Source organism: Canis aureus, chromosome 6 (assembly GCF_053574225.1).
Source record: "Canis aureus isolate CA01 chromosome 6, VMU_Caureus_v.1.0, whole genome shotgun sequence".
NCBI classification, from domain to species: domain Eukaryota; kingdom Metazoa; phylum Chordata; class Mammalia; order Carnivora; family Canidae; genus Canis; species Canis aureus.
The window spans coordinates 3,046,424-3,063,613 of record NC_135616.1 but is presented as its reverse complement, the minus strand read 5'-3'; the positions used below and the strand labels follow the sequence as shown (position 1 = coordinate 3,063,613).

Sequence of the window (17,190 nt, the reverse complement as noted above, 5' to 3'; positions counted from 1 at the left end):
ACAGCATTATTAACTATAGTCACCATGCTGAGTCCCCAGAACTCGTTCGTTTTCTACCTGAAACATGTGACCTTTGACCGACACTTAAGCAATATCTACTTCCCCTATCCCTGAACCCTTGTCAACCTACTGCCCTGCTCTCAGCTTCCATGAGTTTGACTTCTTATAATTCCACACATAAGCGAGATCATATACTATCTGTCTTGGTAGGCTCAGCTTACTTCACCTAGCATGAAGTCCTCCAGGTTCTTCTATGTTATTGCGAATGGCAGGATTTCCTTCTGTTTTATGACTAAATACTATTGCTGTAGATGTATATGCATTTTCTTTATCCACTCATCTGATGACGTTTAAGCTGCTTCCATAACGTGGCTATTGTGAATAATGCTGTAATACACATGGGCGTGCAGGATCTCTTGGAGATCCTGATTTCATTTCCTTGAGGTGTTGACCTAGTCTGTTTGCCTAAATATTTAGCCTCTCCTCCTTCATGTTTAGTTACAGTACTGAGGTGGAAAGCACACTGTATCCAGTCTCCATCTTATTGGACTTTATTTTATACCCAGGTTATTCAGCACAGTGTTTTTCTGTGCTCTAAGCTTCTTAGAAAACTAAGTAAAAATCTGTTTTCTACTGCTTCTTAAAATTTTATAGAAAACTGGTTGTCTCACTTTTCAAAACCAGTATCTTGCTATATGTATGTGTGTGTGTGTATATATATATACATATACATGATATATACATATATATATATATATATATATGCCCAAAATGCAACTGAGTTGATGGCAGAACTGAGATTCAAACATAGTTACCCTATTTCCAGAGTCACTGCTCTTAAGCACAATGTACACACCTGTCCTATTTAAAGAAATCTCTGCCTACCTCAAGGTCATAAAGATTTTCTCCTATGTTACCTTTCTGAAGTTTTATTGGTTTATGGTTGGAACAGGTCATTGAGAGGATGTGACGACTGGCTGGACTTGGACAACTGGAGGCTCCTTACCCCCCACACCCCATCCTTGGAGTATACATTCCATAACTCTTCCTGTACTACTATGAGCCACAGGCCACAGTTTTCTGTTTTGTTTGTTTGTTTTTCTGTCTATAATGTTCTGCTGTCAACTGGACATTTAAGAAAATATATTGTAAGAACTCTGGATTTTGATCTGTCCTCAGAGGGGATAAATATTGTTTATTTGTTAAATGGCTTCTTTACACTAATTCTGTTAAATCTATTTTCCCTGCCACATGTAGGTTCTAAAGTCTCTGTTCAGTATATATATATTTTTCTTTTTAAAATTCTTTTTATTTTTAAGCTCAGCTTCCTCAGAGTTGATCCTGGGTCAGCAAAGTACTTAGTGATCAGCCAATGATAGGCCAGAAGCAGTACATGAACACAGTGAGCTAGTAAGGCTCCCTCCCTCAGTCATGAGAGTTAAATGTCTGTCCAGTTTTTACTTTCTGGATTCACAAGACCTCTCTATTTGGCCAGGGACAAACAGCTCACCTCTCCAGTCTCTCCCAAGTGGGCCCACCATGAGCATAACCTTTGGGACTCCCAGGAGTAAGTGGGATCCTGGCCAATTTTGGCTCTTGTTTCCTGGGTTATTCTGTTCAATTTCTGCTTGGCCTCCGCCACTACTGAAGCCACATTTAGCCTCCTTAGCTCCCCCTGATTGTCACCAAGCTCTCTACTGCTTTTGATAATGACTGGGTGTGGACTTTAACACCTACTGTTCCGAATAAAGCCACGTTCTATCCTGGTCAGCTGGGAAGAACTTCTACAATTGGAGCTGGCATCAAATGAGGTAGCACTGCCTAAAATGCCAGACTCCCCTGTTCTGAGATTCAGAATATTTTCCTGAATAGAGGCTTTTCAATGTGTTATACACCCTTTGTTTTGAAACTTTACCACTTTTATCGTAGCTTTTTAGGGTGAAGATTTGCTGAGCAACTCATTCAGGTGTTTGGGAAGTCATTCCTTCTGGTTTTAAATTTTATCAAATGCTTTTTCCTGTTATCTTTTAAGACGAAATTTTCTCCTTTATTCTATTAATGTCTTGAATTATATTCAGATTTCTCTTGTGTTAAAGCCACTTTTACATTTCAAATATCAATTCAGCCATATTACAATATAATATCCATTTTATATATTGCTGGAGTTCACATTGGAATCCAAATATACAGCAAGCTGGAACATACATGCTTCCTCTAATCCAGCCAGCCTCCATTTAGCACCAACAAATTCATGTCACAAGGAATAGAAGTTCAATGTACTGTTTTTAAAGATAACTCACAAATTCATATTTTATGTATAATTTTCTATTCTTTAATTCTGTGAACAAAACAAAATACATTTGTGTGTATGGGGTGGCATGGGCAGTTCAGTTGATTGAGTGGCTGACTCTTGTTTTGGCTCAGGTTATGATCTCAGGGTCCTGGGATCAAGCCCAGCGTGAGGTTCCATGGTCAGCAAGGAGTCTACTTCAGGATTCTCTCCCCCTCTGCCCCTCCCTTTGCTCGCTTGCACTCTAAAATAAATAAATCTTGAAAAAAAAGAAAAACAAAAACCCAAAACCGCATTTGTGGGCTAGATTCATCTCTTGAACCATGAGTTCTCAGTATCTGCAATAAGGTCCCCCAAGTCCTTCTTTTCTGATTCTTGCAGGTTATTTATGTAGCTCATATATGCTGGACAAGGGCATGATCATCATTTTCAATTCTGGGCCTCTTCTCCTCTTATCACTGTGAAGTTCCCTTGCTCACAGGCATGAGATTGATGACCTAGTCTGGGTCTAATATTTAGCCTCTCCTCTTTCCATGTTTCAGTAGTTACAGTACTGAAATGGAAAACATACTCTAGTCTTCACCTCATTTGGGCTTTACCTTATTCAGCAGTGTTCCTCTGTGCTCTGAGCTTCTTAGGAAACTAAGTAAAAATCCTTTTTCTCCTCCTTAAAATTTTATAGAAAACTGGTTGTCTCACTTTTAAAAATCAGTATCTGTATAAACTTAAATAATCAATGAACTTTTGGTTCTCTGTAATCCTCTCAGATTCTTCATACTTACTGAGTTCAACAGTTATGCATGCATTATCAGGCTACTCTTTTTCATGTGTGTAAAAGAAGATTCAAGTTTTAACCAAGCCGTTTCATCTTTGGATGATGGTTTCCTTTGACAAAAAGCTAGATAAGTTTTTGGATTATAGTGGCTGTGAAGAACAAGATTTCATGATATTTATAGATAGACTCTGTCTCCTGAAAAAAGCCACTGGAGGATTCAATGTTTCTATGCTTAATGGCAAGAATCCTTTTATTTACTTGAAATGTTAAAATGTTTCTTTTAGCGAGTAGCTGTCAATTTGGGGGGCAAACGTGCTTGCTCAAGTATAACATACATATGGTAAAGTGCATAAATCTTAATTATGTAAAAATAAGCATAACCTTATTTGAACCACTGTCCAGCTCAAGATACGGAACACTAGTGTCCTCCTAGTGGCTACCCCACTCCCACCTGTCATAAATACCATTCTGACTTTGATCACCACAGATAAGTTTTGCTAGCTTTGAATCTGGCCCAGGTCACTCATTTACATTTACCTGCCTCATACATTAAACCACCTGAGTTTGCTGCTATATCCCAAGTTGAAGCTTGGAAAAACCTGATTACATTCATAATACACTAGGAGGATGTCAAAAAGAACCACATGCAACATTCTCAAATTCATATAAAATACAACCAAGAAACTTATTTCATTAGACTTGAGAGGTCTGGTCAATAGGAACAAAAATCATTCCTTATATTTACAGTCAAGTCACATTTTTGTTACTCAACCTTTATCCCAAATCTTTAAACCTAAAAATTATTTTTAGTATCCATGAAAAGAACATAAAAATGTATAGTTTAAGATATTAAATCATACTAAAAATTACTTTTGTTGCTACCTATTACAGTTTTGGAAATGGGAAACATTCTTTAAAAGAAAAAAAAAAGATTTTATTTATTTATTTTAGAGAGACAGAAAGAATGTTATGTGCCTGGGGAAAAAGGCAGAGAGAGAGGCTCCACACTGAGCATGGAGCCTGACACAGGGCTCGATCCCATGACCCTGAGATCATGACCTCAGCCAAAATCAAGAGCTGGATGCTTAACCAAGTGAGCCACCCAGGCATTCTTGCAAAAACATTCTTATAAACCAATTATGTTTGTATATTAATATTTAAAGCAGTAGAAATCCAATTTATGTCATTTACTGATTAATAGTTACATAACATTAATAGAGTTTCATAAAACACGTGGCCTGCCACATATTCCCTGCACCACCAACAAACACACTTTAAAAAAAGGGTAAGACAGTTTTCTTCAGAAACATGGGAAGCTACACTTTTATCATTTAGGACTTCAAATATATATCCAATTTTTCACACCACAAGGTGGGTAACAAGGGTTTTAGCAAATTGATCATATCTACCAAAGGCCTTAAAGACATGTATATTCACTGATCCAATAATTCCATGACTAGAATTTACACTAAGGAAATTAATACAACTTTTTATATAATACTAAAAATGGCAAATCTACATACTACTTCATATTTTTTTAGAATGGCTATTATCAAAAAGTCGAGACAACTGTTGTCAAGAACGTGGAGAAAAAGGAACACTTGTGTACTGTTGGTGGGAATATAAATTGGTGCAGACAGTATGAAAAACAGTATGGTAGGGTTCCTGAAAAATATTAAAAAGAGAAATATACAATTTAGCAATTCCATTTCTGGATACTCATTTGAAGGTAATGAAAACACTAACTTGAAAGGGTATCACTGCAGCTTTGTTTACAATAGCCAAGACATAGAAACAGCCTAAATGTCCACTGACAGATGAATGGATAAAGAAAATGTGGTGTGCTCATATGAGCACACACACACAAGGGAATAGTAATGAGCTATTAAGAACAACACGGATGGACCTTCAGGGAATTATGCTAAGTGAAATAAGAGAAAGATAAATAGTACATGATCTCACTTATATGGATTTTTAAAAAACAAAACAAAACAAAACAAAACAAAACCCACTACAACCCCCAATCTCATAGATAGAGAGAATGGACTGGTAGGTAGTTGCCAGAGATGGAGGATGGGCAAAATGGATAAAGGAAGTCAAAAGTTACAAACTTCTGGTTACAAAAATAATTAGACATAGTGTAGAGCAAAGTGACTATAGTTAATAATACCATATTGTATATTTCAAAGGTGCTGAGTAAATCTGAAAAGTTGTCATCATAAGAAAAAAAGAACTGTAGCTACATATGGTGATGTATCTTAACTAGACATATTGTGATCATTTTGCAATATTTGCAGATATCAAATCATTATGACGCACATCTGGAACTAATATAATGTTATAATTCCATTACATCTCAGTAAAAAAAAAACTGTAAATCCCAACACAGGAAATCAATTAAATAAATTTTGGTTTGTCTACTCAATAGGCTACTTTGAGTCATTAGAAATGATGTAGAATGGAAAAAAAATAAAAAAATAAAAAGACGGGGATCCCTGGGTGGCGCAGCGGTTTGGCGCCTGCCTTTGGCCCAGGGTGTGATCCTGGAGACCGGGGATCGAATCCCACGTCGGGCTCCCAGAGCATGGAACCTGCTTCTCCCTCTGCCTGTGTCTCTGCCTCTCTCTCTCTCTCTCTCTGTGTGACTATCATAAATAAATAAAAATTAAAAAAAATATTTAAAACCTTCATTTTTAAAAAAAAAATAAAAAATAAAAAATAAAAAAAAATAAAAAGACGTGAGTCAAGCAGATGACCTCTTAAAAAAAAAAAAGAAATGATGTAGAATGGAATATAATAAAAACTGTAAAAAACAATGAGAAGGCTTTTTATATGCTGATAAAATAATGATCACCAAGAATATGAACTGATAAAAAAAAGATATGTAACAGTGGGTAAAATACGGTAACACTGTGAACATATTTGCACAAATAGGAGAGATATGCACTGGAAAGATGTTTAAAACACTGATAAACACTGGTTGCCTCTAAAGAAGGTAAATGGGTGGCTGGAAAGGGAAGACTTTTCAGTGTACTTGCACCACAAATCCTTTTGAATTTAGCACCATGAAAATGTATTACATATTCAAAGTTAAATTATTAAAATATTTTAATGATGTAAAGAATTGTATTTTGTGATATGAAACAAAGTCTACAAACTGTTAAGCAGGGGGAGAAGAGTTCCAATAAAATATGTATACTTTAACCCCATTTTGTATTTATAAATTACACAATTTCACAGAAAATTCTTGGAAGCAAATTACTAAAAAATTGTAGAAGTGGTCTTAGAGTGGAGGAATTTTGTGATTTTTTCCCCTGTTATCCGTATTTTCTAATTTTTCTATAATGAGCATGTCTATCTTTAAAATAAAATAAAATAAGTTAGGGGGTCCTGGGTGGCTCAGTTGTCTGACTCTTGATTTCAGCTCAGGTCATGATCTCACAGTTGTGAGACTGAACCCTGAATTGGGATTCTTTCTCCCTCTCCCTCTGCTCACACACACACATGCACTTTCTTTCTAAATAAGTATATAAATAAGTAAATAAACTAATACATACATACATAAAAAATTTAAAAACCAAAAAGTTAAAAAGAAACTTATAACAAAGTGGTGAGTGAAAATGGCAGAGCAGGGAACTCTGGTGCTGTGTCCTCCACAAAAACAACTAATAAGATAGCAAAAACTGTTGAACTTTACGAAATTAGTTTAAAAAGGCATTAAATAAACAACTCAGAACAAGCTGCAATAGTAAGCTTCCCGAAGGTGAGGAGAATCTGATTTTGAGATGCCACATTACAGGTATTCAAAATCCAGATTTCAATAAAAAATTGATGGATGCAAAGTAACAAAAAATATGGCTTGTTCATAGAAAAAAAGAGGAAATTTATAAAAACTTCTTCGAAGAAGCACAGAATTGGACTTATTTGACAAAGTTTTTTTTTTTTTTAAAGATCTTATTTATTTATTCATGAGAGAGACACAGAGAGAGAGATAGAGGCAAAGACATAGGCAGAGGGAGAAGCAGGCTCCATGCAGGGAGCCTGATGTGGGACTCAATCCCAGGACTCCAGGATCATGCCCTGGGCCAAAGGCAGATGCTTAACCACTGAGCCACCCAGGCGTCCCTTGACAAAAACTTTAAAGCAACTATCTTAAATATGCTCAAAGAGCATATTTAGAGGATAGAGGATATCAGTACAGTAACAAATTATAAAAACAAACCAAACAAATTCTGGAGCTAAAAGTACAATAAATGAAATTTTAAAACCCACTAGATGGATTCAGCAGCAGATTTAAGCAGATTAACAGAATTAATCGACAAACCTGAACACATATTAACTAAGATTTTTCTGTCTGGGGAGAAGAAAAAAGAATAACAGAACCTGAGAGATCTACAGAATACCATCAATTGTACAAACATATAGGAGTCCTAGGGGGACAGAAAAGGACACATAAAATATGTGAAGAATTAATGGCTGAAAACTTCTGAAATCTGATAAACACGTGAATCTATTCATCTAAGAAACTGAATAAACTAAGCAAATAAAATAAGCAAAATAAACTCAAAAAGAGCCACAACAGGACATATTATAGATTAACTGTTAGAAGACAAAGACAATCTTGAAAGCAGTTAAGAAAGCAGTGATTGTCATATATAAGTGATCTTAATTAATATTAATGGGTGATTTCTCATCAGGAACCATGAAGGCCAAAAAGTAGTGGGATAACATTTAAAGAAATAAACGGGGAGAGATGCCTGGGTGGCTTAACAGGTGAGTGTTTGCCTTTGGCTCAGGGAGTGATCCTGGATTCCCGGATCAAGTCCCGCCATCAGGCTCATTGCATGGAGCCTGCTTCTCCTCCCTCTGCCTGTGTCTCTGCCTCTCTTCCGGTGTCTCTTGTGAATAAATAAAATCTTAAAAAAAGGGGGGGGGGAAGTGCTGTCAATCAAGAATTCTGTACCTAGCAAAACTATCCTCAAAAAATGAAGGTAAACAAGCACTGTAGGAGTTCACCACTGCCCTAAATGTTAAAGGAAGTCAACCAGGCTTAAAAAGACACTAGATAGTAACTCGAAGCTATTCAGTTACTTAAAAAAAGAAAGGTAAAGTTGGCTATATAAGTATAAAAATCAGTGTTCTGAACTTTCGATTGGCAACTACTTTTTCTCCAATACAATTTAAAAAACAAATATAAAACAATCATAAATCTAAGTTCACAGACACAAAATGTATAAATTAGACATAATGTGTGACAATACTAACATAAGGGGAGAAATGACTTTCAAAGGAGAAGAGTTATTATACATTATTAAAACTAAGGTGATGTTAGTTCAAATCTGATTGTTATAAAATAGGTAAGAAAAAAACTAAAAAATATTTTTAAAAAGGAAGAGAATAAAATCGTATATAGGAAAAAAATAATCACAAAAGAAGGCAGTAGTGAAAAAATTACATGACAAATAAGATTTAAAACATATAGAAAATAAGTATCAAAAGGCAGAAATAAGTTCTTCCTTGTCACTAGTTATGTTAAGCATTGAAGAAACTGACAGATAAAGAATACATGATCCAACTTTGTGCTTTCTACAAGAGACTCAAATTTGGTCAAAGGAGAGCTGGGCTGGCTGTATCAGGATCAGACAAAATAAGCTTTCAGATAAAAACTGTCATAAAAGACAAAGAAAGACATTATATATTAATAAAGGGTCAATAAATCAAGGAAATATGAGAATTATAAACACAAATATATGGAGCAAACATAGAATTAAAAATAGAAATAATTCTACAATAATAGTTGGAGACTTCAATAATGGATAGAATTAGAGAGATCAGTAAGGAAAAGAGAGAACTCAAACAACATATAATCCAACTAAAACCAACCCATATAAGAACATTATACCTAACAGTCTGCTTTTTCTTTTTTTTTTTGGTAACAGTCTGCTTTTTCTTAAACGCAAAAATAACATTCTCCATCTTAGACCTCAAAACAAGTCTCAACATATTTAAAAAGACTGAAGTCATACAAACCATCTTTTCTAATCTTTTCTTTCACTAGAAGATGAAAACATTCACAAATATGTGAAATTTAAAACACATACTTCCAATAACCAAAGAATAAATAAATTATGAGTGAAATAATAAAATACTTTGAAAGTAATGAAAATGAACACATAACATACAAAAATTTATGAAATGCAGTAAGAATAGTGCTCAGAGGAAAGTTCATAGTGGCAAAGAAAGATCTAGATTAGAGGTCCTATATTGAGAAGAAAGATCTCAATCAGTAACCTGACTCTGTATCTTAAGGGTCTAAAATACAAAACACCCAAGCTAAACTCATCACTTGCACATGGAAGGAAATGATAAAAATCAAAGAAGAAATAGAAAATAGAAAAATAGACAAAATTAACAAAGCCAAAAGTTGTTTCATAGAAAAGATCAACAAAATTGATAGACTGATCAAGAAAAAGGGAGGATTCAAAATACAAATATCAAAAGTGAAATCAAAGTAGGGACACTACCACAGACCTTACAGAAATACAAATCATTATAAGAGAATACTATGATAATTATACAGTAACAAGATAATCTAGGTGAGAGTGACATATGCCTAGAAGGATGTAAACTAACAAAACTGATTAAAAAGGAAGGAAGGAAAAAGTAATAGAGGGAAGGAGGAAGGAAAAGAGAAAGGAGAGGTATCTGGGTGGCTCAGTCAATTTAGCATCTGACTCTTGATTTCAAATTCAGTTCATGATTTTAGAGTCATGAGATTGTGCCTTGTGTTGGGCTTCCATGCTGGGCATGGAGCCTGCTTAAGATTTTCTCTCTCTCCCTCTCCCTCTGCCCCTCACAGCTGCTCATGCTTTCTCAAAAAAGAGAGAGAGAGAGAGGGAGGAGAGAGAACAGAAAAGTAAAGAAAAGAAAAAGGAAAAAGAAAGGAAATCTAAATAGACTTATAACAGGTAAAAAGATTGAGTCAGCAATCAAAAATCTCCCAACAAAGAGGGGCCCAAGACCAGAGCCTTCAGTGGTGAATTCTACTCAAACATTTAAGAAAGAATTAACCTCAAAATCCTTCCCAAATTATTGCAAAAATTAGAAAAGGAGGTAACACTTCCTAATTTATTCTATGACACCAACATTACCCTGATACCAAGCCAGACATGAATATCACAACACTATGAATTAAATCCCTTCTGAATATGGATGCAACACTCCTAACCCAATAGTAATCTGACTCTAGGAATATACTAAAAGGATTATACATCATGACCAACTGGGATTTATCCCATAAATGCAAGGATGGAAATATACATCACATTATGGTAATACACCATAAATAAAATGGAATGAAACAAAAGAACCCATGATTATCTTAATTGATGCAGAAAAAGGATTTGACAAAATTCCCACACCCTTTCATGATAAGAACAAACTTGGAATAGAAAGAAACTTCCTCAGCATGGTAAGTCATTTGTGAAAATCCATAGCTAATATACTTAATGATGAAAAACCGAATGCTTTCCCCTAACATGAGAAGGAAGACATGCCTGTTTTTGCTGATTCCATTCAACACTGAAATTTCTAGGCAGGATAATTAAAAGGCAATCAGACTGGGAGAAAAAAAAGGCACTCAGATTGGAAAGGAAGAAGTAAAAGTATATTTCTTCACAGATGAAGAGAGTGCTAATAAACTCAACAAAGTTGCAGGATATAGAAGCAACATACACAAATCAGTTGTATACGGAGATATATATATATACATATAGCGGTAAAGAAATGTGTATATATATATATACACACATTATATATGTGTGTGTGTATATATATATATAAAATAATGTATATGTATATATATTAGAAATGAATGATCCAGAAAAAATCAAGAAAACAATCTCATTCACAGTAACATCAAAAAGAAAAAACTACTTTGGAACAAATTTATCCAAAGAAATATAAGGCTTGTATACTGAAAACCATAAAACATTGCAAGTGAAGTAAGTTACAGAATGTACACACTTGATCTAATAAAAATAACATGGTAAAAAAAAACAAAAAAAGAAAACCATAAAACATTGCTGAAAGAAATAAATGAATGGAAAGACATCTATTTATGGATTAGGAGTTGTTAAGATGACAATCAAGGAGTTGTTAAGATGACAATAAAACCTAAAGTGATCTGGAGATTCAATAAAATCTATATAAAATTTTCAATGGTATTTTTTTGCACAACGTGAAAAACCTAAATGTCACATGGAATCTCAAGGAACCCTGAATTACCAAAACATTCTTAAAAAAGAAAAACAGGGACACCTGAGTGGCTCAGTAGTTGAGCGTCTACCTCCTGGAGGCCTGGGATCAAGTCCCACATCAGGCTCCCTGTGTGGAGCCTGCTTCTCCCTCTGCCTGTGTCTCTGCCAGTCTCTCTGAGTCTCTCTCATGAATAAATAAATAAAATATTTTTTAAAAATTAAAAAAGAAAAACAGGGCGCCTGGGTAGCTCAGTTGGTTGGGCATCTGCCTTCGGCTCAGGTCATGGTCCCACATCCTGGGATCAATCCCTATGTCGGGCCTTCCTGCTCAGCAGGGAGTCTGCTTCTCCCTCTCCCCACTGCTTATGCTCTCTCTCTTGCTATCTCTCTCAAATAAGTAAAAATCTTAAAAAAAAGAAAAAAGAAAAACGAAGCTGATAAACTCACTTTTAGATTTCAAAGCTTATCACAAAGCTACAATGATTAACTATTATATATGTATTATATTATAATCATTCCACAATGTGGGATGGGCATAGGATAGTCATAACAGATCAATGAAATAGAATTCAGAGTTGAGAAATAAACTCATACATTCAACTGATTTTTCACAAGAGTCCCAACACCAGTAAATGGGGGTAAGAATAGTTTCTTCAACAAAGGATGCTGGGACCAAGAAGTATCAAAATGCAAAAGAATTATATTTGACCTTTACCTCAGGTCACATAAAAAAATTATCCTAAAATAGATCAAAGAGCTAAATGTAAAGTAACTAAATGTAACTTCTAAAGTCTTAGAAGAAAACATAGGGGTAAATCCCTATTACCTAGATTTGGTAATCTATTTTTAGATTACTGAAAACCTGAGCAATGGAAAAAACAAGAACAGAAAAATTGGACTTGGCAAAATTAAAACCTTTATACTTCAAAGCACACTATTAGGAGAGTGAAAAGACAACCTACAGAATGGGAGAAAATATATGCAAATCATATATCCTTCTAGAGTATATAAAGAATTTTGATAACAAGAAAGACAACACAATTAAAAAATGGGCACAGGATTTGAATTGACTTCTCTCCAAAGAAGATATACAAATGACCCACAAGCACCTGAAAACACATATAACATCATTAATCATTATGGAAATGCAAATCAACACTGCAATGAGATTTCACCTTATACTCACTATGGCAGGTATGACTAAAAACAAAAACGGATTATAACAAGTGTTGACAAGAATGTGGAGAAATGGAAACTCTCATACACTGCTGGTGGAAACACAAAATGGTGCAAGTGGTGTAGAAAGTAGTTTGGTGGTTCCAAAACTTAGAATGATTATATGATCCTGCCATTTTGCTCTTAGGTATATACCCAAAAGAACTGAAAACAAGTACTCAAACAAAAACGTGTACATGATTGTTCATAGCAGCACTAGTCACAATAGTGAAAAGGTGGAAAGAACCCAAATATCTATCACGTAATGAATAGACAAAATATGATATATATATGCACATAACAGAATGCTACTCCACCATAAGAAAGAATAAAACACTCCTATATGCTAAAAATGGATGAACCTAGAAAACATTATGCTAAATGAAAGAAGCCAGCCACAAAAGGTAATGTATTGTAGGATTCCACTGATATGAAATACCCGGAACAGGTAAGTCCACTGAGACAGAAAGTAGAAAAGTGGTTGCTGAGGGCTTGGGGCAAAGGGAGGGGAGAGGTGGGGGAGAAGGGACTAGGAGTGATTACTTCATGGGTACAGCGTTTCCTTTGGATGATGAAATTATTTTGGAACTAGAAAGAGGTGGAGGTTGCACAACACTGTGGAGATATTAAATGCCACTGAACTGTATATACACTTTAAAATAGGTTATTTAGTGTGAATTTTACCTTAAAATGAATGAATGAAAGAAAAAAACAGACTCTTTAAAAGCCTTCCATTTACTACAGAAGAATATTTATGCTTGTAAATACCTTCCAACTGAGATGCAGTTCTTTGTCATCATGTCTATGTATAATCAATCACATACCATTATTTCCCAAATACATGAGACCTTAAGCCTCACACAATGTTGTATGTTTTATAATATATTAAACCCAGCTGAGACGTGTTAGATCAGCATCTACAAAAGGAATCTATCCCATGTAATTCTTAGTATCAGACAAGTTTAACTACTATTTAGCACAATTATTTTTTCTGATGAAAAATAAAATGATTTAGCTATATTGTAGGTGACTGGTAAAAGACATTAGTTAGAAATGTTAGTAATTTACTAAGCAGAAGCAATATTTACTTATTTTAATCAGTAATATGAATTTCTGAATAATTCCTTCCAGATAAGGAGGAAAATCACCTGTGATTACTGTTAAGTGTTCCCATTCAGGATAAAGCTCAGATAAGTAGACTTTTTTGAAAAAGCACTGCCAGGTATTAGCTACAGAAATTATCTTGCATTGTTAGTAAAAGTGAAAATGGTACAGTCCTTCTTGAGAAAAGTTTGGTGACATGTATTAAAATTTAAAATGTGGGATCCCTGGGTGGCGCAGCGGTTTGGCGCCTGCCTTTGGCCCAGGGCGCGATCCTGGAGACCCCGGATCGAGTCCCACGTTGGGCTCCCGGTGCATGGAGCCTGCTTCTCCCTCTGCCTGTGTCTCTGCCTCTCTCTCTCTCTCTATGTGACTATCATAAATAAATAAAATAAAAAAAAATTAAAATTTAAAATGTGCGTACTCCTTGATCTATCCATCTCACCACAGAAACTTAAACCAAGGAGATAATTAGATGAGATATTCATAATACTGGTTAAAATAATGAAAACTGGAAACAATCTAAATGTCTATTAATCGAGTCTTGGGTAAATTATTTACAGTGCACCAGGAAATACTGTGAAGTCATTTAAAAAGAAACCATCTATGTTCATTCTTCACAGGAATTACTGAGTGAAAAGGGCTCCCATTACAGAGAACTTTTGTTGTTTTCTTGTGTCAAATCCCAGTATTTCTTAGTCTTTGAAGACTGTTTTTTGGCATATAGCCTCTTACACTTAAGCTTTTCACACTTGTTAATGCTTGTCTGATTACTAGAGGCTCCCACCATACTGTGAAATTCCGGAGAATAAGGACTGTATTATGTCCTTTCTCCAGAGTTTAGAAGAGTGCCTGGCACAATAAATATTTATTAAAAAAAATAAAATTAAATTAGGGTGCCTGGGTGGCTAAAGTCAGTTAAGCATCTGCCTTTGACTCAGGTCATGATCTCATGGTCCTGGGATGCAGCCCAGCATCGGGCTCCCTGCTCAGCAGGGGGTCTGCTTCTCTCTCTCCCTCAACCTCTGCCCTTCCCCCCACCCTGCTTGTGCTCTCACTTCTCTCTCACTTTCTCTCTGTGAAGTAAATAAAATCTTTTAAAAATTTGTTAAGTTAGGGACGCGTGGTGGCTCAGCAGTTGAGCGTCTGCCTTCGGCCCAAGGCATGATCCTGGCATCCCAAGCCCGATCCTGCATCGGGCTCCCTGCATGGAGCCTGCTTCTCTCTCTGCTTATGTCTCTGCCTCTCTCTCTGTGTCTCTCATGAATAAATAAAATAAAAATTAATACAAAAAATGGTATATATCGTTTAAATGCTTAAATGCACTTATAATCAAAGATATATAGATTTTAAAAATGAAAGAGGATTTTCTCCCAAATTTGTCAACCCAAAAGATACCCACTTTGGTCAAGGATAGGAAGAAATGGAAAAAACTATTATGTTGTAAATAGTAACCATCACAATATAACTAGAAGGTATTTTGGCCACATGTGTAGCATACAGCACAGATTCTGAGGTCAGACAAAATGAAAATGAAGATAGTCTTTGCCTTATAACTAGTTACCTGAACTGGGGAAGTTATGCAGCACTTCTAAACTTCAGTTTCCTCATTTGTAAAGGAAATCAGATTTACTGAGAAATAAACCAACATGATACTTAGCTGCAATATTAAAGCTTATTAAAATTAAATAATAAGATCTCAAAGAGCTACTTATATCTGTTTGATTTTTTTTTAAGTTTATTTAAGTAATCTCTACATCCACTTGGGGCTCAAACCCCTGACCCTAAGATCAAGAGTCACATGCTCTTTGGACTGAGCCAGTCAGATGTCCCTACTTAAATCTATTTTAAAATTAAGTGATGTCTTTCACAAGAATCTTCCACATAAAATAACTGACTAAATTTTCTCCATAAGTTGGATATAATTCATTTATTCATCCCACAACTATTTGTTGGGCACAGTATTCAGCATCTGGCTGAATAAAAAATTGTGTCAGGTACATGGTCTAGTCACAGGGAATGACTAATGAAAAACTAAGTCCCTATAATGGTGAGAGAGAGATAAATCTGAAAATACATGACAAAGTGAACCACTGAAACACGCGGGCAGAGAGGCGAGGATTTCTCTAATGAGAGGACATGTGAACAGAGACCTGAAAAGTGATGAGGCTAGTTATGTAAGGGTAACAAAGGTGCAGCTGCAGGAGCTTGTGACAGCAACAGAGACCAGCATGGCTATCTCTTTATCTTTATCTCTTTTTCTTCCTGGAAATCAACCAGGAAGGGTGGTAGGTGAGGTCTGAAAGGTAACCTATATCAGGCTCTGTGTGGCTTTGCAGGCCAAGGTAAGGATGTGGAGTTTGTTCTGAGTATGACGGAGAACAGTGGAAGGTTCTGAGCAGGGCAATGACATCATCACATTTTTACCTTAAGAGGTTTACTCTGGCTATTTGGGGGTTAAATTGATTAAAAGGGACAAGAGTGAAATGAAAGCAGGAGGCCACTTAGAGGCCACCATCATAGTGTGAGTGAGAGACAGTGGCTTCATGGTGAGAAATAGTCACATTCAGGATACAGTTCAGATGTAGTGCTGTCAGGATTCCACTTCTAAGAACCTAACTCAAAGATTTCACTGTTGCTATTCAAAAAGGTTTAAAAGCAAGGATGCACAAAATAAGCTGCTCACAACTTGATACAAGTTGATTGGTATAAAAGAGGTAGTCATTTAGAAATGATTTTGAACACATAATGACATGGAAAAATGTTCATATACTATGTTACGTGAAAATAGCTGGTTATAAAACAAAATGTTCAATATTAATCCAGTTTGTCCCAATAAAATGTATAGAAAAAGATTGGGGTGCCTGGGTGGGTCAGTTGGTCAAGCACCCAACTCTTGATTCTGGCTCAGGTCATGATTACAGGGTCATGAGATCAAGCCCTGTGTTGGGCTCTGTGCTCAGCGGGAAGTCTGCTTGAGATTCTCTCCCTCTGCCCCTCCCCCTGTTCGCTCTCTCTCCCCCCTACAATAAATAAATCTTAAAAAGAAAAAAAGAAAAAAGAAAAAAGATCGAAGGTTATACACCAGCATGTTAGCAAAATATCTCTCTGGGTTGTGAAATTACCAATTTGTCACTTTTCTTCATTGAGCTTACTGTATTTTTCAAATTTTCTGTAATGACAATATATTACTTCTGTAGGAAGAAATGATCTAAAAATGTAATAATGAGAAGAACATTTCAACAAATATGATTACTGATGAATAGCCATTTGAGTCTATTAATAGTTTTATTACTTACCATTACTTTGCGCAAAGTGTATCTTTTGGATCGAATGTCATCCATCAGCATCTCATAAGGGGTGAGTTGATATTCGATGGGCAAAGGATTGTACTGCCGCTCTTGGACCTTCTTGAGTTTTACTCCATTCCGCAAATCCCTCATCACCTGTACCCAGAATCGAGCCTAAAAGAACCAGGGATGGGAGAGATGTCCATGAATAAGTTTGCTTATTTCCTCTAAATAGCTATAAAGAAAAAGAGCAAAACACTG

The 17,190-nt window shown here is 35.6% G+C and overlaps 1 protein-coding gene across 9 annotated transcripts in view; it reads right to left on the bottom strand.

Annotated features, from left to right (window-relative positions):
- Positions 1-17,190, bottom strand: part of SPIRE1 (spire type actin nucleation factor 1) — a 204,532-nt gene that overhangs the window by 51,062 nt on the left and 136,280 nt on the right. For all 9 annotated transcript variants that reach the window (XR_013381082.1, XM_077899888.1, XM_077899880.1 and 6 more), the window contains exon 6: positions 16,939-17,103. Coding sequence is in view for 8 of the 9 variants with exons in the window: in XM_077899888.1 (XP_077756014.1) it covers positions 16,939-17,103 (165 nt within the window). In the remaining variant the exon portion in view is untranslated. The remainder of the gene's footprint in view (positions 1-16,938; positions 17,104-17,190) is intronic.